This window comes from Asterias amurensis, chromosome 16 (assembly GCF_032118995.1).
Source record: "Asterias amurensis chromosome 16, ASM3211899v1".
Lineage (NCBI taxonomy): Eukaryota > Metazoa > Echinodermata > Asteroidea > Forcipulatida > Asteriidae > Asterias > Asterias amurensis.
This window is the reverse complement of record NC_092663.1, coordinates 16,214,460-16,241,016: the sequence shown is the minus strand read 5'-3', so window position 1 is coordinate 16,241,016 and position 26,557 is coordinate 16,214,460. Positions and strand designations below refer to the sequence as shown.

At 38.1% G+C, this 26,557-nt stretch overlaps 1 protein-coding gene across 1 annotated transcript in view; it reads right to left on the bottom strand.

Moving 5' to 3' along the window:
* Positions 1-26,557, bottom strand: part of LOC139948757 (receptor-type tyrosine-protein phosphatase N2-like) — a 182,431-nt gene that overhangs the window by 146,076 nt on the left and 9,798 nt on the right. The window contains exons 2-8 of the mRNA XM_071947070.1: positions 23,199-23,246; positions 21,820-21,962; positions 15,704-16,183; positions 13,240-13,429; positions 12,371-12,574; positions 10,422-10,523; positions 4,130-4,244 (exon numbers count right to left, since the gene is read on the bottom strand). Coding sequence (XP_071803171.1) covers positions 4,130-4,244; positions 10,422-10,523; positions 12,371-12,574; positions 13,240-13,429; positions 15,704-16,183; positions 21,820-21,962; positions 23,199-23,246 — 1,282 coding nt within the window. The remainder of the gene's footprint in view (positions 1-4,129; positions 4,245-10,421; positions 10,524-12,370; positions 12,575-13,239; positions 13,430-15,703; positions 16,184-21,819; positions 21,963-23,198; positions 23,247-26,557) is intronic.

Below are 26,557 nucleotides of genomic sequence, written 5' to 3'. Positions count from 1 at the left end.
CCTAAGATAGAGTCTAGCAATGTAATTATACGAAGGAGCAGTGGTTGAATTTCAGGAGAAACTCCGCTAGACTAAACGTCTTGCTGACCATCGGCAGGGCTAGAAACTAACACTAGACCACAGGCCCGAGGCCAGTGATATTAGCAAGGGGACATGCGTGTGTCCCTTCCATGACAAGACAGCCCAACTTGAAAAATTACATTTTGAGAAAAACAAGTACGGAGCTGTTTTGCTGTTCTGCCAAATGGGAATGAAGAAAGTGTAAAAAGAGCCTGAGATAGGATGTGTTATACCTCCATAATAATAATAATATTTATTCGGGCAATCACATTTACAAGCACATATACATACATTAAAAATATTTAAGAAAACAAAGTAAAACAACCGTGGGGTGCCCAGGAGAGCATAAAAGTTATAAAAAAAACTGTCGCCAAAAGGCGTATGTCTCCTATGGTTATACACACAACCATACAATGTGTGTAGCCTTCGAAACTTTGAAATGGAAAACAAATAATAAATACAACCAGACATAGAGTAAAAAGAGGCCTACACGTAGACTGACATTATATATTCACATCCATACGCCTTTGCCTTTTGAACTTTAAAATGGAAAAAAAAAACTCAATTTACCAAGAAATGATCTTTAAACATTTTGCCATTGAAGGGCCACGCACTGGTGTTTTGTTATGAATGTCAATAGGCTACCTAATTGTGTAATTTGTGAAAAGATGTTGGCTATGACCTCAAATACTCAATTTGATTAAGAATTCTGTTGAGTATTTGAGGTCACAGTTTACCATCGAACTGTTTTCTACTGTTTTTTTTTTGGTTTTTTTTCCTGTTGTCTTTGTTTCGTGGTTCTCTTTTGATGTTTGATCAAGAATCTTGCACCAAGTTGTATTTTGATGTTTGTTCAATAAAGTTAATAAACTAAACTAAACTTTCAGAGAATTATATTATAGTTGAAGCAGACGGTGGTCACTTTTCAGGTGATGCAATCGCGATGGTCAGTCAAAGTAATGGTCAGTCATGGTCAGTAATGAGGCACCATTACTGAAGCTTTTGTCCTTTCCTCTAAACAAATCACTCAAGAAAACCCCAAATTGTCATGGTTGAACAGAGACCAGAGCTGAGATTGTATCTCTTCAAAGGGAAAATTTAAACAACAGCAAAAACACTTCAAGCTATCAAGTGTTTTGACTCTTTTCCACACAGCACAAGCCTCTGAAAGTAAGTATTCTTCAGTTGTCGGCCTTCCCCGGCCTCGAAACATCAGACGAATACAAATGACCTGATGGATCTGGGGTGATATTGTGGTCAAGTATTGAGGTCAAGTGTCAAGCGCCAGAACTCAACGATAATGAGAAGCCGAGGTCGTGACGTTGAAGAGACTCGATAGGGTGGTCGAGATTCAACAGGTTTTTTTTTTTCCACACAGAGATCGAGAAAGTACCAGTTTGCAGTGCTTACACTCATCGGTGGAATAATATATGTAGACAAAGACTTGAAATGCACACATAATGCACTCTGCTGGATGATCAAGGCGCAGTAAAAACCAAAAAAAAAAAAAAAGAAAACAGACACAACTCAATTAGTCCTTGAAAACCTGTGACATAAGACAAGTTTTGAGAAGAGATTTGAATTTTGTGGTACAAAGACAAGATCTAAGATTAAGTGGTAGAGAGTTCCAGATGTATGGGGGCAGCTGAAGTAAAAGACCTGTCACCCCATGAGTGTCCAGACTTGGGTTCAATGAGGAGAAGCATGGAACTTGATTGAAGGTTCCTTGATGGAGTGTAATATTGAGTATAAGGGTTAAACCAAATAAACTTTATCCCCGATGCAAATTAATTTTAAGCTAACAGCAGGCTGGACAAACTAATTCATTTATTTCTTGTACAAGTGGTCTTCTTAAAACCAACTTCAAGAAATATCAACATCATCAAGATCGTCATTATTAAGACCATCCCACATCATTCCTCCGGCAAGACAACAATTCCAAACCAAGATAATAATCAAGACTCAGATTTTGTTATTCTATTTGCCTTCTCTCCCCACGACGACTCCAAAGTGGCGACTGCTTAAACCCCCGTCAGCCATCGAGGGAAGAAAATATCACGACTACTGGTTTAGATTACGGGAGAAATCAACACTGGCCCCAATGCTTGGTTACCCACACTCAATGATATCCATCTCACTGGTGCCCTTCAACCATGAGGCTTCTTCACGCCACATAATGGGACGTTACTTAATAAACCTATCCCCCGAGACAAGACATTTTCTTTCGGGTGTTTTGGTTTTGTTTTTTTCAACTCTGATGTATTCTTTCATCAGACGGTTTGGAGAAAGTGCAGTTTGACATGATCGTGACCCGTTACTGTGAATCATTGATTGAGTCTATTTTGGGTGCAAGCTTCCAAAGGTCTTTGACAACAGAGAGAGTCCAATGGTTTAAGAGGTGAGAGTACTTACAAATGGATGACATGTGTGAAAGACTCGACTTGTGAACTATTACATATGCATGCACTCACATCATGAATATTCATTAGGTATTTCGATACGGATGATCTTGATATTTACTTCTAGATGATTACTAACATTAAGTTGCCACTTGAGGGCGGTATTTAATAATTATGGTTTTTGCATTGTATTTGGATGCATATTTGGATGCATTATTTTGTTAAATATGCATATTTGTGGCAAGTTGTGGCCAAGCAGTTTAAAACACTGAACTCAACCTCTGGTGTTTTTGATCAGCAGAGTGTGGGTCTCGAGTCTCGGTTGAGGCACTTGGATCCTTAAAGGAACGTTACAGAATTGGTAAGAAACAAAAATCGTGAAGATCACAGATTTACATAAAACTTACATGGTCTAACGGTGATGACAGTTTAAAACATCCCTTGAAATATTCCTGTCTGAAATGTCATATTTGATGAGAAATAAATAATCTAACTTCGCGTTTGGAGTTTATCGCTCAGTGAGCCCATTATTCATTTTTATTTTGGCATTGATGCAATGCAAAATTTGTAATCGGTTTTTCACTATTCTCTCGTGGAGCAGATGGCCGATCGATCTCAAACTTCTACAGGTTTGTCAGTTTATGTACATGTATAATATGGTGGATTACTACTCCTAGAACTATTTCGGTTTCGTCCGGCTATCGTCTCCCGTTACGGGAGACGATAGCCGGACGAAACCGAAATAGTTCTAGGAGTAGTGGATTACATAAAGTGCTTACACTACCGACAAATGTGTTACAGATGAGCTTTCTCTCCCCCTTATCCTGTTCCTTTTGTTATGACATATTTGTTGGTCTTTAAGAACATCTGTGGTATTTGGCAAAACAGGTCAGTCTGTTTCACAGTGTGTATTGTAAGATGTTATGCAACGGTCATAATGTAACATTGTGTCCTTAATGTGTTGACACTCCAAACGTGAATATAATCGCTGGTTAGGTTTCACTCTTCTTCCTATTTGACATTGTAATGAATTAGGCGCACGTAACAACTGCTTTGTTAGCAAAAACCAATTCTGTAATGTTCCTTTAAACAAGACACTGAAGCATTATTGCTGCATCCTTCAAATGGGATGTAAAGCTGTTGGTCTGGGTGTTGTGTAACACAGGTAAAAGAACCCAGTTACACTTATCTCTCAGAGAAGGGGTTTGCCCTGGTGTGTCTGGCAGTGGCTGCTGAATAAGCCATAGCACCTTGTAAACCCTTACAAGGCATTAAAACAAAATATCTTATGTTGGCGTAACGGGCCCCCCCAAATATTAGGGTAGGTAGGTAGGGATTTTTTATTTATTTTTTTTTTTTTCCCCCTCCCAGCAACAAATTGTTTCTAATTGTTTATTGTTATGTCTTTAATAGATTTAAATCATTAAATTTCTTCCCTTGAAAAAATAAAAATAACCAGGGTCGGCCGTATTTTTAGGGTAGGTCGGGTTACGCCAACATAACATTTTTTATTTCTATGCCTAAGGTGGTTCATAATTATGGTCTCATAATTCAAAACATTTCCAAAAAACTGTTTTAGAATGTTTCTGTCTGTCAAGTGCCTTGAATTCCTTATCAGTCAATTATATATCATTAAACTATTTGTTAATACTAAATAAATCCCAGCTTACCCCGACTGCAAAGCAATGAAGACATATCCGCTCGGAGCAAATGTCGTCGGCTTCAAGGTGGTCAGAACCGCTGGGGTCTTGTCCTTCCCAGAAGGCTCTGGTATTGCCGTGGCAACTGGATCAAAACATAAGAAAAACACTAATTATTAAAATGACGTTTATCATTCAAAATCTGAAAGCAATCAAACCAGCACCAGAATGAAATGTTTAAGAGAGAAGACAATCAACCATGGACACCTAAACACTTAAGTGTGTGCTGAGGAATTTCATTAAGAAATTTCACATAAATCTTTGCAAATTTTTTATACATGTACAAAGCACCCAAAGAAATCGAGTCAGATGGGCATCTACTCTAAGTGAGAGTACTACTTTGTGGGAAAAGTATGTACCGTTGTTTTTTTGCACAATTTTTGTTGTTGAAGTATTATAGAAATTAAGACAATAAAACTGACCTGTGAAATATCCAAAAGGTAGCAGCATTTTTGAAATCGCTGAAAAACGTTTCTCAGATTGTATCGTTACAGAAGGAACTTGTTCTTTCAAAATGTAATACATAGTCAACAGCTGCAAAGCTTCTTACAAACTAAGTTTTTTCATGGGGAATAATGGTGAAGGAATTACCAAAGGTATACCCCACCCCGCTTTTGATTAAATGTGACCCAAAAAAACCTTTCGGAACACCACCACCTGCAACAGATACTTGAATTTAAACCAGTCAACATTTCAAAATCGTCCATTGAATCTAAAATAAAATCCAACTCTGGAATATTTCCAACATGCAGTCTATGTTTCACTCCCATCACCAAAAGAAGCTTCAAAATATCATTCTGTAAAATAACTTACACTGAGCATGTGGAGTCCAAAACTGATTCCTTAGCAAAGTTGTTTACAAGTGGGAAAAGTTTGGATAATGTTAAATAAATTCTTTTATTTTCATGGTAGGAAAAAGGGTTTGAGAAATTGCTGTAAAAAGTGGAAGATTGTTCAAAATATTTCTTCAAAAGCATATTTCTGGAAATGAAATAGATTGAAATAAATTTATGTTGATTTGAACAAATCAATTTGATCTCAGCCCTCACTCCCAACCTTTCCCAAAACAAAATGACAAAAAATATCTATCAAATGAAATGACTGACCTCCCCCACTCTTCTATCAAGTGCCTTGAGCACCTTATTGGTGGGTACGTGCAATACAAGACTGCGTTATTATTATCAGCTATACATACAATGTAGGCAAAAGTAGAGTCTCGCAGACAGTCCAAAATGTCAATTTGTTTCTTTTGGTTGCTTGTGGTTAAAAATTAACCCAGTGCTCTGCTCTCTGACACACTTGGAACGTTGTAAATAAATCAGAGACGGACAATCACAGTAGGACATGAAGACTCTGGAGAGCTAAGACTTGGTTTAGGCTGAAAGATGATCAAACCAATCAATGCCCCTGATCGTTGCCTTGATGCCTCTATTCATTGCATTGTTGCCCCTGGTCTTTGCCTTGATGCCCCTGGTCTTTGCCTTGATGCCCCTGGTCATTGCATTGGTGCCCTTGGTCTTTGCCTTGATGCCCCTGGTCTTTGCATCGGTGCCCCTGGTCTTTGTCTTGGGCCCCTGTCATTGCATCGGTGCCCCTGGTCTTTGTCTTGGGCCCCTGTCATTGCATCGGTGCCCCTGGTATTTGTCTTGGGCCCCTGGTCATTGCATTGGTGCCCCATGTCTTTGTCTTGGGCCCCTGGTCATTGCCTTGATTGATGCCCCTTGCCATTGCCTTGGTACCACTCTTCATTTCTTTGGCGCCCATTGAAATGTTCCAGTAGATATTTCCATCTCCATCTCAGAGATGCCCTTTATCAACATGATCAATGACAAGCAGCCTTGCCCTTACAAAACCAAAGATCCCACCTGCTGGGTCGAGTACGCTCGCCCTTTTTGCCTCATTCCTTGCAAATGTCAAAATGCTCCAAGTGTGCAATCAGTAAGAAATCAATACTAAGCTCCATCTTTAGAAAACCAAAGTCAGAGAGATTCTCTCATTTCTCACGCCTTTAAGTTTGGATAAGTACTCCACTTATTAGATTGCCATCTTAAAGACAAAGTTTTTACTGTATGCGAGCATTCGAATTACCCTTTTTGGGAACTAATAAAGATTAGTTGAATTGAATTGAAATGAAATGAATTGTTTGTTTTAACCATTTGATTGTTTTAATCCTAATGTAGATGTATATAATAAAACTAAAATGTGAAAATTTGATTTTGATTTTCAAGGTCACATTTTTGACATATCGCCGAAAAACCAGAGCAAACATGTCCACCCAGGAAGAATAATCCCTAATCGGAGAAACGTTACTGACAGTAACACTCGTCAGATTCAACTTTTGGGGCATAAAAATCGATGTATCTTTTTATATAACCAACAATTCAATTCAATTCAATGAACATTTATTTTCATGTCGACAATAACAATTTAAGCATATACTAGAAAACAAATATCGACAAGTATAATAATGAAGGACAGACGCAATGTATAGAATTTGAAGATAATAACTACAAAAGTTAACATAATAGTCAACATGCAGGGAAAAAGTTTAAGCATAATGCTTTTGTACATTTCCCTGAGACAGACAAGGACTTGGACGACAAGGGAAAAAAAAAAAAGGAACCAAAAACAGAACAAAGAAACAAGTGTTAGTTTCTCAAAATAATAATAATAATAGAGGGTTCTTATATAGCGCATATCACCAAAACGCTGTAAATTACCAAAAGCTGCTCTAGGCTTCTAACCAACAGTTTTTATTGCCATTCATTTCAAGAGTGATTATAAAAGAGTGATATTGCCTTCCCTTTAATGAGCTGAAAGGGAAGCTGATTTTTAAAGGAGCACGTTGCCTTGGATCGGACGAGTTGGTCAAAACAAAAGCGTTTGTAACCGTTTTTTATAAAATGCAAATGGTTGGAAAGATGTTTTAAAAGTAGAATACAATGGTCCACACAAGTTTGCCTCGAAATTGCGTGGTTTTCCTTCTACTAAGCGAACTAACATGGTCGGCCATTTATGGGAGTCAAAATTTTGACCCCCATAAATGGCCGACGTGTTAGTTGACAAGTTTAAAGGAAAACCACGCAATTTCGAGACATGTTTGTGTGGATCATTGTATTCTACTTTTACAACATCTTTCTACCAATATGCATTTTATAAAAAACGGTTACAAACGCTTTTCAAAGACCAACTCGACCGATCCAAGGCAACGTGTTCCTTTAATAGGAACCCAGGGGCAATTCTTCCGGAACACTGAAGTCAATTTACTGGATTTACAGGTGTATGTTAATACAAGCTGCCTGCGTTTAAATGGATTTGTGGGAAGGCATCTCCAGGGTCCAATTTCATGAAGCTGTTAACATGAGCAGAAAATTCCGCTAAGCAAGAAATACGGCTAAGCAAGAAATGACCCGGTACTACCATTCGCAGCAATTGTAATTGTAACTGGCTGGTAACCTCTATTTGCTAAGCAACTTATTGGCTGCTAAGCAAGTTTTTGTGCTTATGGGCTTTATGAATTTGGGCCCAGAAAAGTCTTGCTTAGCAGTAACCAGATTACCAGCCACAATAGCATGAGGTTTGCACTATTGTGTTCGGTACTTAGCAAAGACACTTGGCAATCAGTATTTTATAATAAACAGCTTTATGAAATTGGGTGCAGACCAATTTAGAAAGGAATAGTGCAAGCACACCGTGTCAAAGAAAGATGAGTGGTGAGAGGCAGGGGTTAGAGTGGAGTGGTTTCAGGACATGTGAATATAAACATACACTTGCCTTTTAAAGGCACAGGACACGTTTGGTAATTCTCAAAGACCAGTGTTCTCACTTGGTGTATCCCAACATATGCATAAAATAACAAGCCTGTGAAAATTGTGGCTCTATCGGTCATTGAAGGTGCGAGAAAATGATGAAAGAAAAACACCCTTGTTGGACGAATTTGTGTGCTTTCAAATTGCTATAAAAGACTTCTAGCCAGAAGTCAGTGAGAAATTACCTCTTTCTCAAAAACTATGGTACTTCAGATGGAGTCATTTCCCACAATGCTTTAAACTAACAGCAGCTCTCCAATGCTCGTTACCAAGTCAGTTTTTAAGTTAATATTTGTTTTGAGTAATTACCAAACATGTAAATACGTACATGACCACAGCAGATCCATCAGTTCAGAAGAAAAACTGTCAAGTAATGACTATTATTCCAGATAAGCTGGCAACATGATGTGAACCAGTGAAACAAGTACCAGTCTAGCATGGTGTTTTATCACTGTACTCCCTCCTCAAGAGAACTGGATAAATCGGTGTAGAGATTCAACGGTGTACAGAAATGAGCGCTGATGAAAAAGAACGTATGTGGCGCCGATCATCCAAACACAAACTTATGGCATTGGTACCATCAATCACTGTATAACTTAATGTTCTGTCCACACAAACTGGCATACTGTAGGAACCAGTTAAATCAACGTTGTATGAAATCTGGAGTACCCTTGAAAGGAAGACCGACAAGTTCCTCAAAGATTTAAATTTGTCAGCATCCAAGAAGAAAGGTCAACGAGCAGGCCAAAATGAGAGTATTGCTGATCAACAACTAGTAGGGGTGCGATTTAGAGGCTGTAACCAATAACTGTTTCAAGCAATGGCAAATGATCAACCAACAGCAAGTTCAACCGAAACAGTTCTTGGTTCTGAATGAGGAAACGCACCCTAGACAATGCCAGAAGTACATGGATAAGCCCAAATAATATCATCAGTGGTCCAGAAAAGCATCAATGAGGAACGATATAAAAGTGCAAACTCGTTGTACGTGTACCAGCTAGGCATAGCTGATCAGTAATGGTGAGAAACACCGCTCCTTAGGGACCAATTGGCATTGATAGGCTGGGGTCGATGGATCATGGGCGGAGGGTCTCGCATGATAAGCAGACAAAATGGTGATCAGCAAACACAAGATGAATTCTGATGAAGTCTTGGTGTTAATTTCACATATATATGGGAGAAAAACCCAAGATAATTTATCAAGGGAAAACCCACCCAATCCGGTAGGGACTGAAAACCCTATCCTTACATGTACACAGTGCATCCTCCGAGTGCATGGTACCCGATGTTCACTAGTTAAAACTCATGAGTCCACGAAAAATAGGTTTGAAGATTCCTTTAGCTACACAAACACTTAAAAGACACAAGATTGGCCACACTCCATGAACATGCAGTCTACTCACCCTAAATATTCACACATATTGTACGTACGTAGTTAACCTGTCAATAGCGCCCTCGCTAGCCAATAAATCATCAGTTTTATGAGCAATCTATTTTAATGAGAATCCTACATGCTTTAAAACCTTCCAACGTGGCACTTACTTGGTCCCAATGGACCCACCCACATCACAATGTAAGCACTTTGTTTCTGAACATTTTTCATCGGTTAGGGGGTCCGTTATGCACTTCTTAAAGGAACACGTTGCCTTGGATTGGTCAAGTTGGTCTTTAAAAAGCGTTTGAAACCGTTTTTTATAAAATGCATATGGATAGAAAGATGTTGAAAGATGTTGAAGTAGAATACAATGATCCACACAAACATGCCTCGAAATTGCACGGTTTTCCTTTTACCTCGTCGACTAACACGGTTGGCCATTTATGGGAGTCAAAGTTTTGACTCCCATAAATGGCCGACCGTGTTAGTTCGCACAGTAAAAGGAAAATCACGCAATTTCGAAGCAAACTTGTGTGGATCATTTTATTCTACTTTTAAAACATTTTTCCAACCATATGCATTTTATAAAAAACGGTTACAAACGCTTTTTAATAAACCAACTCGTCCGATCCAAGGCAACGTGTTCCTTTAACAACTTCATTTACATGTGTATCTGGCATGTCTGGATACTGTCTGGGTTACAATGTATTTGGACTTTCATCATCTACATGTACCATTGACAATCTGAACATGTACACAAAGGCTGCTGGCAGACTTTTTCCTTGCCCCTATCATTATTGTCTTGTTATTTATCAAATAAATTCCAAAACTTTCAAAGGCCAATTTCAAACTGCTTAGACTTATACATGTAAGCAGAAAATATAGCTAAAAAATTGTATTTGATAAGCAGAAAATAGCAAGAAACCAGTCAACATTTATGTACATCACAGTATATTTTGGCTGGTCACCCATTTCTAATAATCAAGAATATATCAAACCGTTGTTTGATAAAATAATCTGAGTGGTTTATCAGAATAAAAAAACATGAAAACAAAGATTGAGATTTTATCTGACGTACCATCATCCTTCTTGGCGAGGTCAACAGGCACGTTGACCCCTGATTCCTTGGGCTGCTTCAAGGGTTCAACGAACTCTTGTCCTGGCTCACCCACTCCTTTACCTGAAAATGAAGTGAAAATAAAACGTTAGGAAGATTGTTTGATATTTTGTTTTCTTGCTTCCTTAATGGAACATTTAAATGTAGGGTCATCGATTGGTTACAACTCTAAACATGTATACAAGTAGTTTGAGAGCATTTCCTTTGAAGTAATACAGTTTGGATAACTTTGTAGCTCCAAAAAAACATTTAAACCTAATAAATGATTCATGGATAAATGGTTTCTCTAACATTTATAAGGGTTGGTGTTCATTTGGGTATACTGTTGCCAGAGCTACAAATCTACCTGCTGTCACTCGCTAAACATGGATGGATTTAACTTTCTTGTGAACATTTTGTGACAGTTTATTTATGGGTTTTTTTTTCTAAGTAATTAGACACTGTATTCAGCTTATTCTTTCACCTGTGACTTTTAAAAGACATTTACAATACAAATTATTAAAATAATTTGTTGAAAGCAAAAGAATGATGAAAATAATAGTTCATGGCTACACCTCTAAGATGTTTTTTGTGGTCTTAATTCCATGCAATTGAATCTAAACCACAGAGTGTGTTTTGGTGGTCGTAACCAAAAACTCTTTCGGTCATTGGCCAATGTTCAACCAATGGCCAATTCAACCGAAAAAGTTATTGATTACAGACCATCAAAACGCACCCTACATGTACATGTAGGTTAGTAGGGAAATGTAGTCAGATCCCGTATACAATTTATTACTGCTACAGTTATTTGTGCAGTCAGGAAATACTGACCAAAATGGCTTCTGTAAAATCAAGGACTGTGAAATTTCTCCTTGTTGTTTTGTTTCTGCATGGTTGCATTTGATCACACCTCACATCCTTCATAAGTTATGATTATATATACTCCAGTTATTTATGAAATCAAATGCAACAAAGGCGTGTGAAAAAAATATGACAATTTCACAGCACAGCGATGGAAAAACTGATCATGGAGAATACCGGTGCAAAGAGAATTAAGGCTAGAGTGTTACTGTGTTAAGGCCGAGTTATAGTCGGTCGCGCGATGGTCGCGCGTCGAAAATCTTGACGCGCGATCATAAAAAGACACGGTTTTTAGGCCTCAGTCTTAGGATTGCGCGCAAGATTTCCATCGCACGACCATCGCGCGACCGACTATAAACCGGCCTTTAAGGGCAGTAAGGGTAAGGACGCCTCGAGGGATAGTGATGGTGAAACACTGTTTATTTCCTTCAGAGTTCATCTCTCTATTTTTTCTCTTTTTTTCATTTTTTTTTCAGGTAATGAAACAAATAAGCTGAGTTGTGTGTTTCCAGCACAGAAACGTAATGGTCTGAACAAAATATGAAGAGAAATTGATGAAGAACTTTGTAAATTTTGTGAACTTGGCAAGATTTGCTTCAGTTGAGAGCTTGTATCTTTGACCATTCAATAATAAAATGTATAAGAACAATTTTCATTATTATTTTTATGAGGTATTGCCCCAACTCACAAGGCTAGACTGCCACTTCAAGGCGAGGGCTACAACCCAAGATCAACTGTCTCCAGGGGCATGTTGCCCCATACTCTGTTAGGATGTAGCCATGGGTATCCTACTCTATAAAAGCCTGGCAGGTAGAGTAGAATGCACTACCGTCCTAATTTTGTATGAAGCAATTATTGTTAAGTGCCTTGCTGAAGAGCACAAGTGTCAGGACTCTGCTGCTGACAACACAAGGCTGGGGTCTGGTGAACACAAAAGTGTTGGAAGTTTTTTTTTTTTTTTTTTTTTTTTGGCAAGGTTGTTTTTCTTTTGCAAAGGGCACTTCTATTTGAAAATCTCAAATTATATCCAAAGAAGCTCAAGATCCTTATTCCGACTCCAACAATCTCACCTTTAGCTTCAGCAGCCTCCTCCTGATCCGCCTCTCCTCCCTTCTTCTCCTTCACATCTCCTTCTTCTTGCTCTTCCTCCGAGATGTCCGCCTCCTTGAAGTACAACTTGAAGAACTCATCCATCACTCTGTCTTTCTCTTCCTCTGGTAGAGTGTTCCAGTAGTTCCCATCAAGGCTGTCTAAGATGACATCCACGATGTCTTCTGAAAAGGAAGACATTTCAGAATGTTAGTTATTTTGAAGACAGACCGAGCACACGGATCAAAGCAAAAACTGGCACTTCTTAGAGCAACCAATACTCACAAAAGAGATTTCTTACATGGTGTCACCGCAAACCTTACTTATTTTTGTTATTTCGCTTTGTATGACTGAGACTATCCCATCCTCTCTTCACTCCTCTGTTGGTGATCCCTAATCCCTCATACGAAACCACTTTGTCGGCAAGGCTTTCTCTTAGACTTTCCTCAACTTCTGGCGGTCAGGTTGGCGTAGTGGTATCTTGTCTTGCCTTCCCCCTCTGGAACTCTGGTTCAAATCCCACCAGGGGACTCTATGGGGATTGGGTTTTCAGTCCCTACCTGATTGCATGGGTTTTCCCAGGAATAATTTTCTGGGATTTTCCTCCAAGATCTAAAATTGAAACTTCCTTCTTTGTCTTCTCTCCACTGGGTTCTTGGCTAGTTTAATGATTACGTTCACCATCATGAGAGTCCTTGGCTTCATAACCAGAACCAGTAAATGAAATAAACAAATGAACTCCAGGTACACTTCTTATTCACTTCACCATAATTAACTCTCTATTCTTGTTCAGCGCTTTGATCTTCCTGTAAAACCTATGGTAAATAATAATTATTATTATTAGATCTACCTTTCTCTTCAGCTCCTTCATCCTGTACCTCCTCAACCAGGTCCTCCTCTTTTGGCACTGCGTCCTCAGTAAGTATCTCATTAAGGAACTCATCATTCCAATTCTCCTGGTAGGAGTAGGTTGACTGCATCAAGTCCTCAGAACCTTCATCTGATGGTGCAAGATCATCTTGATTCTCATTGTGAAGAAGCTATCAAGAAACAAACAAAGAGGATAATTAAAGACACTGGACACTATTGGTGATTACTCAAAAACTTACTTGGTATCAAGTAATGGAGAGCTGTTGATAGTATAAAAGAATGTAAGAAATGGCTCCGTCTGAAGTAACATAGTTTTTAAGAAGTAATTTTCCACACACTTGATTTCAGGACCTCAAATTTAGCTTAAAAAATCAAGCATCGAAATCAAGCAACTAAAAGCACACAACTTCGTGTGACAAGGGTGTTTTTTTGTTTTCATTATCTTGCAACTTCGACAACCAATTGAGCTCAAATTTTCACAGGTTTGTTATTTGATGCATATGTTGAGATACACCAAGTGAGAAGACTGGTCTTTGACAATTACCACTAGTGTCCAGTGTCTTTAAGGCAGGCCTTGAATAACCCACAGCACCCATTGCCGCGGTGCCCAGTGCTTTTGCCGCAGTGCTCAGTGCTTTTGTGGTGGTGCCCAGTGCTTTTGCTGTGGTGCCCTTTGCAAAGTTCCATCACAAATTTACATTTTCCTGAGTGAAACTGCTGTGCCCTTTTAAGAGCGAAGTTCTAGGCCTGTTAAAGGCCAGGGGTACCTTTGGTTTTTTGAGCCATTCGATTGTTTTAATCCTAAATGTAAATACATACAATAAAACGAACATGTGAAAATTTCGGGGGGTTTTCGACGCATTTTTATAGATAATCATCAAAAAATAAGAAGCAGTTATGGAGGTAACATCTGAGAAGTGTTACTGAAGATTCACATATTGCGGGTATTTAAACTTATATCTTTTTCCATAACTACACTATTTCTAAGTGAAATGTTTCTCAAAATGATTTATACAATCGAAAGCTGCTGTAGGCTTTTCACCAAAAGTTTTTTTTGCCATTTATTTAAGAGTGGTTACCAAACGGATACCTTCTCTTTAAGGGGAGATATAGAAACAATTTTTTAAATAGTGCATGTATTCCAGTAATCAATTTCAAAGAACTTCAGACTTGGGCTGTATCTGTATGGGCAACTACAGCTACAGCTACATCTGGGCCCAATTTCATAGAGCTGCTTAAGCAAAAATTTCTGCTTAGTAATATCATATTACCAGCCAAGACTCCACTCAATTGTAGTGCTAAGTAAACAACAGCCTAATACGTAGTCATAAGCAATGTATATGGCAGGAAATTTTGGCAAGTAACATGTGTAAAATAAGCGAGCTATTTTCGTGCTTAAGCAAATTTTTTGCTTAAGCAGCTCTATGAAATTGGCCCCTGTTGCTTAGAGTGCTGCTAAGGATGTACAATACTATTCTGCTTAGCAAAATGTTCGAATGCTTAGCAAATTCATTACTAAACCAGTCTTGTCTCAGCTGTCTGAATACAAACAATTACAATATCATAATAGTCATCTGGATTTCTTATTCTAGCCTGGCAGCGAGATGATTAACTTCCCTCTGATGAGCTTCAGAGGCGAAAACAAACAAAGGAGGAGTTCGAAGCCCTTCCTCCCCTCCCACAAATGTTCTTCAGAATATTTGCAGAGGAATATTGGCCGATATACAAACAGTAGAAATAGGACAGGCTTAGAATTATCACAACGACAGGCAAATGTTGGCTGTAGGCAAAAGGAAGCCACCCACCAGACACTTGCCCTACTTAAAGTAGCACCGCTAGATTTTTTTGCTAAAAGACCGAACCGTGTTTTCCATGAATGAATTTTAACAGATGGTGAAGCTTGAAAATAAAATAAAAACTAAATTGCGTTTGCCATGAAAAAAATTAGCACAAATAGCCCAAAGGCATTTCCAAATGCGCAAAAGATTCTGAGTAAAATCAGAGACCAAGCAACACTGGCAACCATCATGGAGCGCTGATTTCGAAGCAATCAAAGCATAACTATACAGCCTGCCATACATGTAGTACATGTAAATTAAAGCATGGCATTCAGCTTAACAGATTGATTTTTGTTTAACTGTACTCAGTTTCCCAAGATGCATTGAGGTATATTTTTTAAGCGGGGTTTGCTTTTACATGGCTGCCAGTATTATCTAAATGGCTATAATCATGATTTGGGGTTGAACAAAGAAAAATTTACTAAAGCGGGATTTGAATCAACGACCTCTGAATTAACGTGCCAGCGCTCTGTAAACTTAGCTATCTAGCCCTATGTTGGCGGTCTCCCTATTTTGTCAGTATCTTTATTTGGGGGTAAGTCAGAAGCCGTACAATCTTTAAATGGCTTGTAGCCAGGGATCACATAAGATCCATGTTTTTTTTACCTGAAGATATTCCTTAAGTTGTTGCATCTTATACATTCCTTCCCAGTCATCTCTATCTTCTCCCGCATCTTCAAGATTGTTCACTCCAATCTTCATGCCTTCATCCGGCCCGCTATACATCTTCAGCAATGATAGATACTTGTCATAGTAGAGGTCGTATAACTTCTGCAGACTCTCCCTTTCTTCGTCCTTCAGAGTCTGGATAAGCTCCAAGTATTTCTCTCGCATCGCGACACCGTACTCGTCAAACTCATCCCCGCCCAGCCCGTACTGGTTGATGAGTTCATTGTAGACATCGTAGCGTTGTTTGTACTCGCCGACGACGGCTTGGTAAGCTTGGGCGAGTTCGTCGACGTTGGACCATACTTGCTGCTCCTCGTCTGTCATGGAGGGTTTTTGAGGATGACCCGGGGGTCGGGGGTCAGAGTTGAGAGGGATGATGTTGTGTTTGTAGGGATAGAGAACATCTTGAAGGGAATCCTGTGGGGAAATGAAGAAACAAATTAAAACTTAAATTGTGCTGTACTCGCCGCTGAAATATAGGATTCGAACTGCCACAAGCTATCGGGCAATCTCGGTGGTCTAGTTGGTAAGACATCTGCTCTTGATTGGCAAAGGTGGAAGGTTCAAATCCCACAGAGTAATAAGCCTATGATTTTCTTTTTCACAGAACACAGAAAAAGACACTTCTCTAGAACTTTCAAGATGAAAACTCTTCACAAGTTCAAGGCCTTTTGTTCTTAAAGGGGCACGGCATTTTCCCTCTGGTAAGGGGTACTTCTATTGGGAAAATGTAAACTTGTACAGGAACCTTTAAAAAGGGCACCACAGCAAAAGCACAGGGCACCACAGCAATTGTTGTGGGTCAATCCAAGGCCTGAATGTTGTTTGTACTTGTTGTTTATAAAAAGAGATGGTACTTTCAGACTCTTGCGAGTACAAGCTTTACTTTAAATGAAATAAATAGTTAATGGCCTGATGTTTCGACCCTAGCAGAGTCTTTCTCAAAGAAGAACTGACTCTGTTAGGGTCGCAACGTCTCAAGACGTTGGTATAAATGCAATAAATAGTTAATGGCAAGTGCCATTGACTATTTTGCATTTATACCATTGGTCCTTTTGGTTGGTAAGTTTTTTGCAACAGCTAATTTTATTTTATCCTTTACTTTAAATGTTAACAAAAAATAAAAAATTGTATAACCAAAATAGATAAAGTGACATTTTCTAAAGTGCAATGAAAAAGGACATTAATTTGATAAAATCCTGGGGGCATTAACAATCGATGCAATTTCACACCAAATGTACTTAAAGTTGAAGGAACAAACTGATTGGAATGTACTTTTTTCACATCAAGTCATTTACTCAGAAGTAATTGTGCGTCGCAAATTGATGTTCATGTTAAAATACGAATGTCACTGAAAAGTGCATGCACCTATGGGTGTCAAGTTCATTTCAGTAAGCTTGGGCGATATCACGATATTATCGAATATCGCGATATTAATTTGGAAACGATTTCGATATCGGATGGATTTGGTTTTAATCGAAATATCGATATATCGCGATATATCGCAATATATCGCGATAATCGCGATAATCGCGATATATCGCAATATCGATTAAATATCGCGATGTATTTGCTAGCTTAGACATCTTGCACCCCATAGGTTTGGAGTAAAACCAGAAGAATAGGTCATTAGAACACCTCTCTTATGCTATGACTGTCTCTTCTACAACTTTCACTTGGAGTTTGAAGACTGATGATGTCAAATTTCAATAATCGCGATTATATCGAATATCGCGATATATTGTCGGCGATATATCGTGAATAAAATAAATCGATATCGCCCAAGCTTACATTTCAGGTTTGGTACATAAAAAACCTGAACGTCTTGAATTTCATTTTTGAAAGGCCAGTATCATTTTTTCGAAGGGCACTTCCATTAGAAATTCTTAAAGTCTATGCACCAATGCCAAGACCGAGGCAACAAAGAACAGGGCCTCCGTGACCTCTGAGTAAATGGTGTAATTCAGCTTTAAAAAATTCTGGAAAATCTACCAAAATACATCCAGTGTTTTTTTTTTATTTGCCGATCCTTTATGCAAAATATTACCTTGATATTACAATTTGGAACTGATGTTTTCATCAGTCAAAAAATATTATTGTTTGATACAGAAAGATTCTAGTATGGCTGCAAAAAAATTCTGAAAAATCTACCAAAATACATCCAGTGTTTTTTTTTATTTGCCGATCCTTTATGCAAAATATTACCTTGATATTACAATTTGGAACTGATGTTTTCATCAGTCGAAAATATTATTGTTTGATACAGAATGAATCTGGTATGGCTGCAAAAAAATTCTGAAAAATCTACCAAAATACATCCAGTGTTTTTTTTTATTTGCCGATCCTTTATGCAAAATATTACCTTGATATTACAATTTGGAACTGATGTTTTCATCAGTCGAAAATATTATTGTTTGATACAGAATGAATCTGGTATGGCTGCAGCTAATTGACATGCACCACATCACTTTGTAGACCTTCGCGTAAGTACAAAGTGTTACATGTACGTGCGTCTCATACTGTCATATTCAAAAACAGTAGCTCTGTATACCTATAGTAAACTACATGTAATGTTGGTGAAAACAACCGGACATTGACGTAGAGTTTTGCTGATCTTTGAATCCTCTATAGACCACTTGCAATACGCCTCTCTTAACATTTATGCATGACGTCATAATTCTTACCCAAAATGAGGCTATGGGCGCAAGTCCGCCATCACTTGAAGTGGCTGCGCCCATCGCCTCGTTTTGAGTTAGCATTGTGACATACCTCATGCATAAATATTAAAAAAGGCGCATAGGTGCAACGAACTCACAAGTGCCTATTGTCCTGGCTATACAAACATGAACAAACGAGAGTTTGACACCCAAAATTACGTGCATTGTTCGGAAGCGCGTTCTGTAGCCTATTGTGTAAGAAGTCAATAGCTCCCCCTTGCATATAACTCAAAACACTACAGGTACAATGAGGTCACGCGCACATTTTTTACGCACAGAGAACAGCTAATTGTCCAATGATCTGCCTCCTTTTTGAGAGTGTGGCGTAATATGCAATGGGTCTCAAAAGGTGTTGTAATAAGTAAATAAATAAATAAACCGTTGAGACATCATGTTAAGTGCAGTTCATAGTGTATTATAATATTATTGTCATGTCATTACATGCATGACTAGAAGTGTGTGTATTACGTCTCTGATACTTCATGTACTTAAAGGAGGCAATGCCTACGTTGCCCCTGTCTCAAAGTCTAGGTGCCCCTTGAAGGGTTCTAATAGAAATTCAAAATTTCCTCATGGAGGTGCCCTTCACTTGCCCTTGCCCCTTCAAAAACAAAGAATCGCCCTTGTTCTTCAATCTTCGTGCATGTATTGCCCCTGGTCAATAACTGCATTGTCTAGGTGCCCCTTGAAGTGTTCTATAGAAATTTAAAATTTCCTCATAGAGGTGCCCTTTACCAAGGAGAAAATGCCTTGTTGCCCTTGCCCCTTCAAAAATAAAGTATCGCCCTTGCTCTTCAATCTTCGTACATGTATTGCCCCTGGTCAATAACTGCATTGTCTAGGTGCCCCTTGAAGTGTTCTAATAGAAGTTTAACATCTCCTATAGAGGTGCACTTTACCAAGGAGAAAATGCCTTGTTGCCCTTGCCCCTTCAAAAACAAAGAATCGCCCTTTGCTCTTCAATCTTCGTGCATGTATTGTACATGTATTGTAAAATACTAATTTTAACAGACCTGCACTAAATAATGTAGTTTGTACCATGAGCGTGCATAATTTAAAGTCACTTTGATAATTTCTCCTTATTTATGAGTAGTAATAATGTTTGAACCGAATCCCTAACAATCATAGTGTTAGCCAGAGGGTGTCTGGGTGTCTTTTGGACAATCTGTTTTAAATTTGTTTTCAGCTTCCAGCATTTTTTTTCAGCTACCAGCAAATTTCAGCTTTTTCAGCTTCCAGCAAATTTTGACATAATTTTACCAAATCCTGACAAAAAGAATAACCCAACTCTCTCAGCACAATCAAAATGAAAACTTTCCACAGAATTAAAATCCGAAAAACAATCCTAAACTAATCGATGATCCAGTACGACAACAAGAACAATGCAACTCTACTCATCATATATGCAAATATTTCCCACTACAGTCGGATTAATTCCAAAAGTGAGTATAAATAACAGCCAAGTAGCAGTTGGTTACTTCCATGACTTCATAACACAAAGAAAATCATCCCGTCATCATCTCAGAAAACCAATGAAGACTACTCCCGCGGGGAGTAATGCCTACATGACGTAAATCTACCATGAAAGAAGGAGAAAATAAGGTTGCCGTGGGCAACCTGAGGCAAATCACGTAGGAGCGATGGAGCTCTGTTAATCTAGAGGTAGCCGAGTGAAAAACGCGGAGGTGCAGTGGTAAACAGCTGTTTGGCATTGTAATAGCATTTTGTTCCATCGTAAACTGCAAAATTATTTCGCAATATTTGAAATCCATGCTTGTAATTTTCCTTTCTGTTTTATTTTCAGTATAACCAACATATAGTATGCCTTCAAAATATTGTACCATAGCCGTTCTGAAAATAATTTTTCTTTGGAAGATTTATGTTCCATGCTTTCAAAAAGTCATTTGGTACTAAGGAACATTTTAAGTTTTTGAAACTTGGCCTGGTTTGCTTATGAAGCTGCAGTCTCTTTCAACTCCTGATGAACAGTGAATTAAAAAATTTCTTCAATTGTCATTATTACTTCTTTCAAGATATTTTCCATTAATCGACTGTTTGTTTTTCTTTCCTGAAGTAGTGTCGATAGACATTTTCATTGCAACGTCACAGCCCAAGTGTTTACCTTGCCTAAGTGCAAAGCAAAAATAGAAAAAAACTGTGAGAAAAAATATTTAACAAATTTTCGAAAAATAGTGTTGAGTTTCTCCAGCTTTCTCCAGACGACGATCAGAGCGTACTGATCGAAACGTCAAGTTGAAACCAACGGCTCTTTTCAGAACCACCCCAACTCATTTAGAGATAGTCATTACATAATGTTACTGCAAACCTTTTCATATACGTAGTGTTGAATTTGTTGAAAACAAAACCGCCTATCATGTGATGTATTGAAAGTTCGCAGAAATGTTGAATGTGGTCACAGCATCTGGTTTAAAGGCACCGGATACTATTGGTAATTACTCAAAATAATTGTTAGCATAAAACCTTACTTGGTATCGAGTAATGGAGAGCTGTTGATAGTATAAAACATTGTGGGAAACGGCTCCCTCTGAAGTAACGTAGTTTTTGAGAAAGAGGTACCTCCTCACTCAAATATTAAAAGGCTTCATGTCTGAAGTCTTTTCATATTTTTTTAGGCAGATTAAAGCACACACATTTGTGCAACAAGGGTGTTTCTTCTTTCATTAATCTCTTGCAACTGCAATGACCAATCAAGTCAAAATTTTCACAGATTTGTTATTATGCATACATAAGTGTTGGGATACACCAAGTATGAGAATACTGGTCTTGAGCTTCCACATGGGGCTCGACTTGATGATGGTCTTTGAAAATTACCAAACGTGTGCGGTGCCTCAAAGCATCAGGGGATATTGTTAAAGGAACACGTTGCCTTGGATCGGTCGAGTTAGTCTTGGAAAAGCGTTTGTAACCGTTTGTTATAAAATGCATATGGGTAGAAAGATGTTTTAAAAGTAGAATACAAAGATCCACAAAAACATGCCTCGAAATTGCAAGGTTTTCCTTTTACCTCGTCGACTAACACGGTCGGCCATTTATGGGAGTCAAATTTTTGACTTCCATAAATGGCCGACCGTGTTAGTTCGCACAGTAAAAGGAAAACCACGCAATTTTGAGGCAAATTTGTGTGGATCATTGTATTCTACTTTTAAAACATCTTTCCAACCGTATGCATTTTATAAAAAACTGTTACAAACACTTTTTATAGACCAACTCGTCCGATCCAAGGCAACGTGTTCCTTTAATCACTCGATATGCAGAATACTTTTACCCACAATATATGTTTTTTATTGGTAAATAATGCCTGATTTTGATACCAACCTGAGCATATTGGTCCTCCCAAGCAAAGCCCTGATCCAGTAGATACTGCACCGTAGCTTTGAGTCTCTTCAAACCAGTAGGATCCAGAGCGTAAGATGGCAAGTAGTTGGCTACACGCTGAGTGCATGTCCCAAATAACTTATCTGTTTACAACAAGAAATGACAGTATTCTAAGCATTAATAATAATAAAAATAATAATAGTGGCTTCTTTTATAGCGTGCATCCATCACTCAGTGACCATCAAGGCACTTCAACATTCAGTATTTTCCTGAAATGTATGTGGGACTACATTTGATTTATGAGACCTACTCTTTTTACATACACTGTAGAACCATGCAATGTTTTACAAAATGCTGTGGCGCAATATGCTGCCAATCAGACCAGGAACTCAGGGGCAGACCTCTTCTCTTCATGATAAGTGCACTGGGTTCTTTTACGTGCGTTACACAACACACATTCTACTGTACATGTATACTCCATTATTAAATCAATAAGATATGCCAGGACTTGAATTTAACACTGGACATTGCTGGACCACAGGCCCGAGTCCACTGATCTTAGCCCCTGGCCAGTTAACTCAAGACTGGACAAGCCCAATTGCTTTTTCAATCTTGAATAAAATTACTCCACTGTCTTGTATCTTTTTACTGAAAGAAATAATGTTCAAATGTTGGATTGAGTTGAGTCTTGCAATAATCTTTCAATTCTAGAGTATCAAAGTATTATACGTCACTATAGTAAGTGCTTTTAAAATGTAAAACTGTGCAGTTCTTTCTCACATAGATTTTTGCCTCGGAAAAATCTATTCTGGTCCAAAAAAATTTGTGAGTTAAAAGCCCTGCTGCATAGTGGAAACTGACACCAAATTCAAGCCCTGTATGCCACAACTTCTCTTAGCCAAATTTCCTTTCTTATCAACCCCAACCCTTTTCCCTTTTCCATATCTGTCATATATCCCTCTTCTGTTTGACCCTGTGACCTTTATCCGCCGTGCCCTTTCCCCATTCGACTAAAAGATACGGCCATCCCTCGTTCTCACATTCTTCATCGACACTGTTGGAAAAATTTTACAAACTTCATAAAAACTACTCCAAACAAAATTATTTTCAAGTCCATGCTTAAAACATACCTCTTTCATTAATTTATTAGTTATTCTTTTGAAAGTGGTACGAGACATTTATGTGAGGTGCTTGCCTTTATCAGTATGGTTTATTACTATTTTTGTTACTTGTGCTCATCCGTTCAGTCCTTTTATACCTGCTTATTCTCACCAAAAAGTAGGCCCAAGTTCTTCCCTTCCCTTTGGCCTGACCCTTTTTCTCGCCTTCAAGCTAAACGTTCGGTCTTTTGAGAAATAAAAGAGGCAAATCCTACAAACCTTCCGCACACACTTCATCTTGGTCGCATACTGGACTGAAGCGACATCCTGCAAAGAGAAAAAGGATCACAGAATAATAACTTACTGCATGATATCCAGTCATCTCAAATGAACACATTATGCCCCCAACGATTTTAGCGACTTTGAAATTCAAATAATAATTTTGATAAAAGAGCCCATCACCAAAATGTGTTAGACACAATTCAAAATGAACTGGGACTCTTAAAAAAATTGTGTCATAATTGATTCTGTGTTGCTAATGGAGACAACCCCCACCCCCTTCAATAGCCTACACACCATCTTCCTATTGTATAATGTAGAAATATCCACTAATATCAAAGCACAACATGAAAACACAACGAGAGAGGACGGGGGGAACATATCAAACATCAAATGGAGTGAATAGCATTTCAATAAATCTATTATTTTTCCACCTCACAAAAGATTCCTTTTGGCCTTCTATTTCTATTTAGTTTGACAACGAAGATGTGTAAGAATGGAATGAACGACACATCAATAACTCTTTATATTTCTGCTTCACAAAAATGGATTCCTTTTTCCATTCTAAATCCTATTCCGTTTGACAACCCTGAATAATGATGGCTCTCTCTCCACGAAGACGCAATTCAAAAATGGAGGGGGTACCATATCAAACAAATTGAGTGGAACAGCATCAATAAATCTTCATATTTCTACATCACAAAATGGATTCCTTTGGCCCTTCTAAATGTTAGACAGTCGCTGATTTGGCTTGATAACTAGTCCTGACTTTCTCTCATTATGCTCAATGAAGAAACAATTCGGAGAGAGGGAGGAATACCATATGGAGCACAGAATGGAGAGAACAGAATATCAATCTCTTTATATTTCTGTTTCACAAAACGGATTCCTTTGGCCCTGCAAAATTCTTTTCCAATTGACAACGCTAACTTAACGAGTATGAAGACGAGGACAGCTCTCTCTCTCTCTATCCAGAACCCTCATACGTGTACGAGATAAATGCTAATAAATTGCGACGTTTCTCAATTAGTCTAGAATCAAATGGTCATGCCTTCAATTAGTCTGCGTTGAGTCTCAATGTCATCTATACCACCTACTGGCCATTTATAATCAGTGCTTCTATTTACATCGTTAAGGCAGTGGTTTCCTTCGTTTACAGAGTACAGGAATGGTGACGGCAAAGGCTGCCAACATTTGCATCTTGCAATCAGGGAGATGTTGTACATACAACAATCAAGGAGATACTTAGAATTATGTTTAAAATTATGGGGGAACAAATTTCATTAACAGGGAGTTGATCAGAACATGAAAAGATGGGGGGGGGGTTCAGGGAACTTTCTGCAGAATCAGGGAGAATTGACAGCTTCAAAATGACCTACAACAATCAGGACAAATTCCATTTAACAGAGAGTTGATCAGAACGTGGACAAATTAGGGTGTTTTTTTTTTTCAGGGAACTTTCTGCAGAATCAGGGAGGGTTGGGCTTGAGATGTCATAATACATGTGTCTGTATCAGGGAGATCTTTATTATTACATTCACCATAAATTTAATAGGGAAACAAGTTCCATTAACAGGGAGATTTGGTCAATATCAATCATCAGAACGTAGAAAGATTGTTTTTTGTTTTTTAGGGAACTTTCTGCAGAATCAGGGAGAGTCGACAGCTTCATTGTACATCCTGTACCCATGTACTACTAAAAATAGTATAAATGTAGTGTACAAAAAAATATGTACACAGGCTTATATAATTCACTGAATTACTGCTCAGGTTTGACAACAGAAGAAAGGAAATTTTCAATTAAGTCCTGGGGTGACACATGTAAAAAATGTATTCCTGGCATTCACTTCTTGGAAGTAACACTGAAGAAAATGCCATCATGCCCCTGGTCATTGCCTTCATGCCCTTTTGAGTAGCCTTCTCTTTTAATAGTACAAATTTGTACTTACTATTCCTCAGAAAGGGACAAAAAAAGTCTCATGATTTTACAAGAAGTGACAGGTAATGGTATAGTAAAGTACTCATTTTCAATTTACAGCATTACTGGAAAGATTTAAATATTTCACGACCAAACTAATGTTGTTGGCCTATCATTCACTTGTGTTACACACATGTAAATCTTCATCGTCATACAGAGTAGAATTTAGCAGGTCAAAATTAATCAATGTGTAGCAGAAATGTCAAGATCTGTTAGCATTATAATGGAGGGTTGGGAAAAAAAACTTTCCAAATCCAATGACGAACAATGTTGTATGTAGGTATTTCAAACGTTCAAAGTCTGTTTCAAGGCAGTCAACACGTTTATTAATTGTCAAAGACCAGTCTTCTCACTTGGTGTATCCCAACATACATGTATAACAAGCCTGTGAAAATTTGAGCTCAATTGGTCATCGAAGTTGCGAGAAAATGATGACTGAAAAAACATCCTTGTGGACGAATTTGTGTGCTTTTAGATAGAAATAAAAGACTACATGTAGAATAGAAGTCTTTTATTTATTTTAGTGAGAAATTACCTCTTTCTCAAAATCTATGCTACTTCAGACGGAGCCATTGTTTCTCACAATGTCTTATACTACCAACAGCTCTCCAATGCTCGTTAACAAGTCATTTTTTAAGTTAATTCTTGTTTTGAGTAATTACCAAACGTGTACCTTCCCTTTAAATGTAAATATCAAGGTATGTGTCACAATGTACATCGAAGAAAAGAAAATAGAAAAGACAACCACATTAACAAGCTTGTACTCTAAAACAATATTTTAATTTGGGAATTAATTGGACTGAACATGGTATAAGCTTAGTAGTAAATTTAAGTGCCCAGTACAACAATACAATGAAATATTTAATATAATTTTACACTCTCAACCATGTCAATGATGGCCATTTAATCGGCTGCCATAGCAACTTGCATATCAATGTAAATATGTTATTAAAGGCAGTGGACACTTTTGGTAGTTACTAAAAATAATTATTATCATAAAACCTTTCTTGACTGTGAGTAATGGGGAGAGGTTGATAGTATAAAACAAGCATCTGAAAACACACAACTTCGTGTGACAAGGGTGTTTTTTCTTTCATTATTATCTCGCAACCTCGACGACCAATTGAGCTCAAATTTTCACAGGTTTGTTATTTTATGCATATGTTGAGATACACCAAGTGAGAAGACTAGTCTTTGACAATTACCAATAGTGTCCAGTGTCTTTAATAAAGTTGCCACTTGTGGACATTTTCTGTCGTTACCTATGAATAAAGCGTATTGCATTACCGGTACAGTGCGCAGTGGTCATATCTTGTAAAGTACATACGTATCATACAGACATTTTGATGGCGCCCCCACAAAAAATCGGAGCGCTTTACAA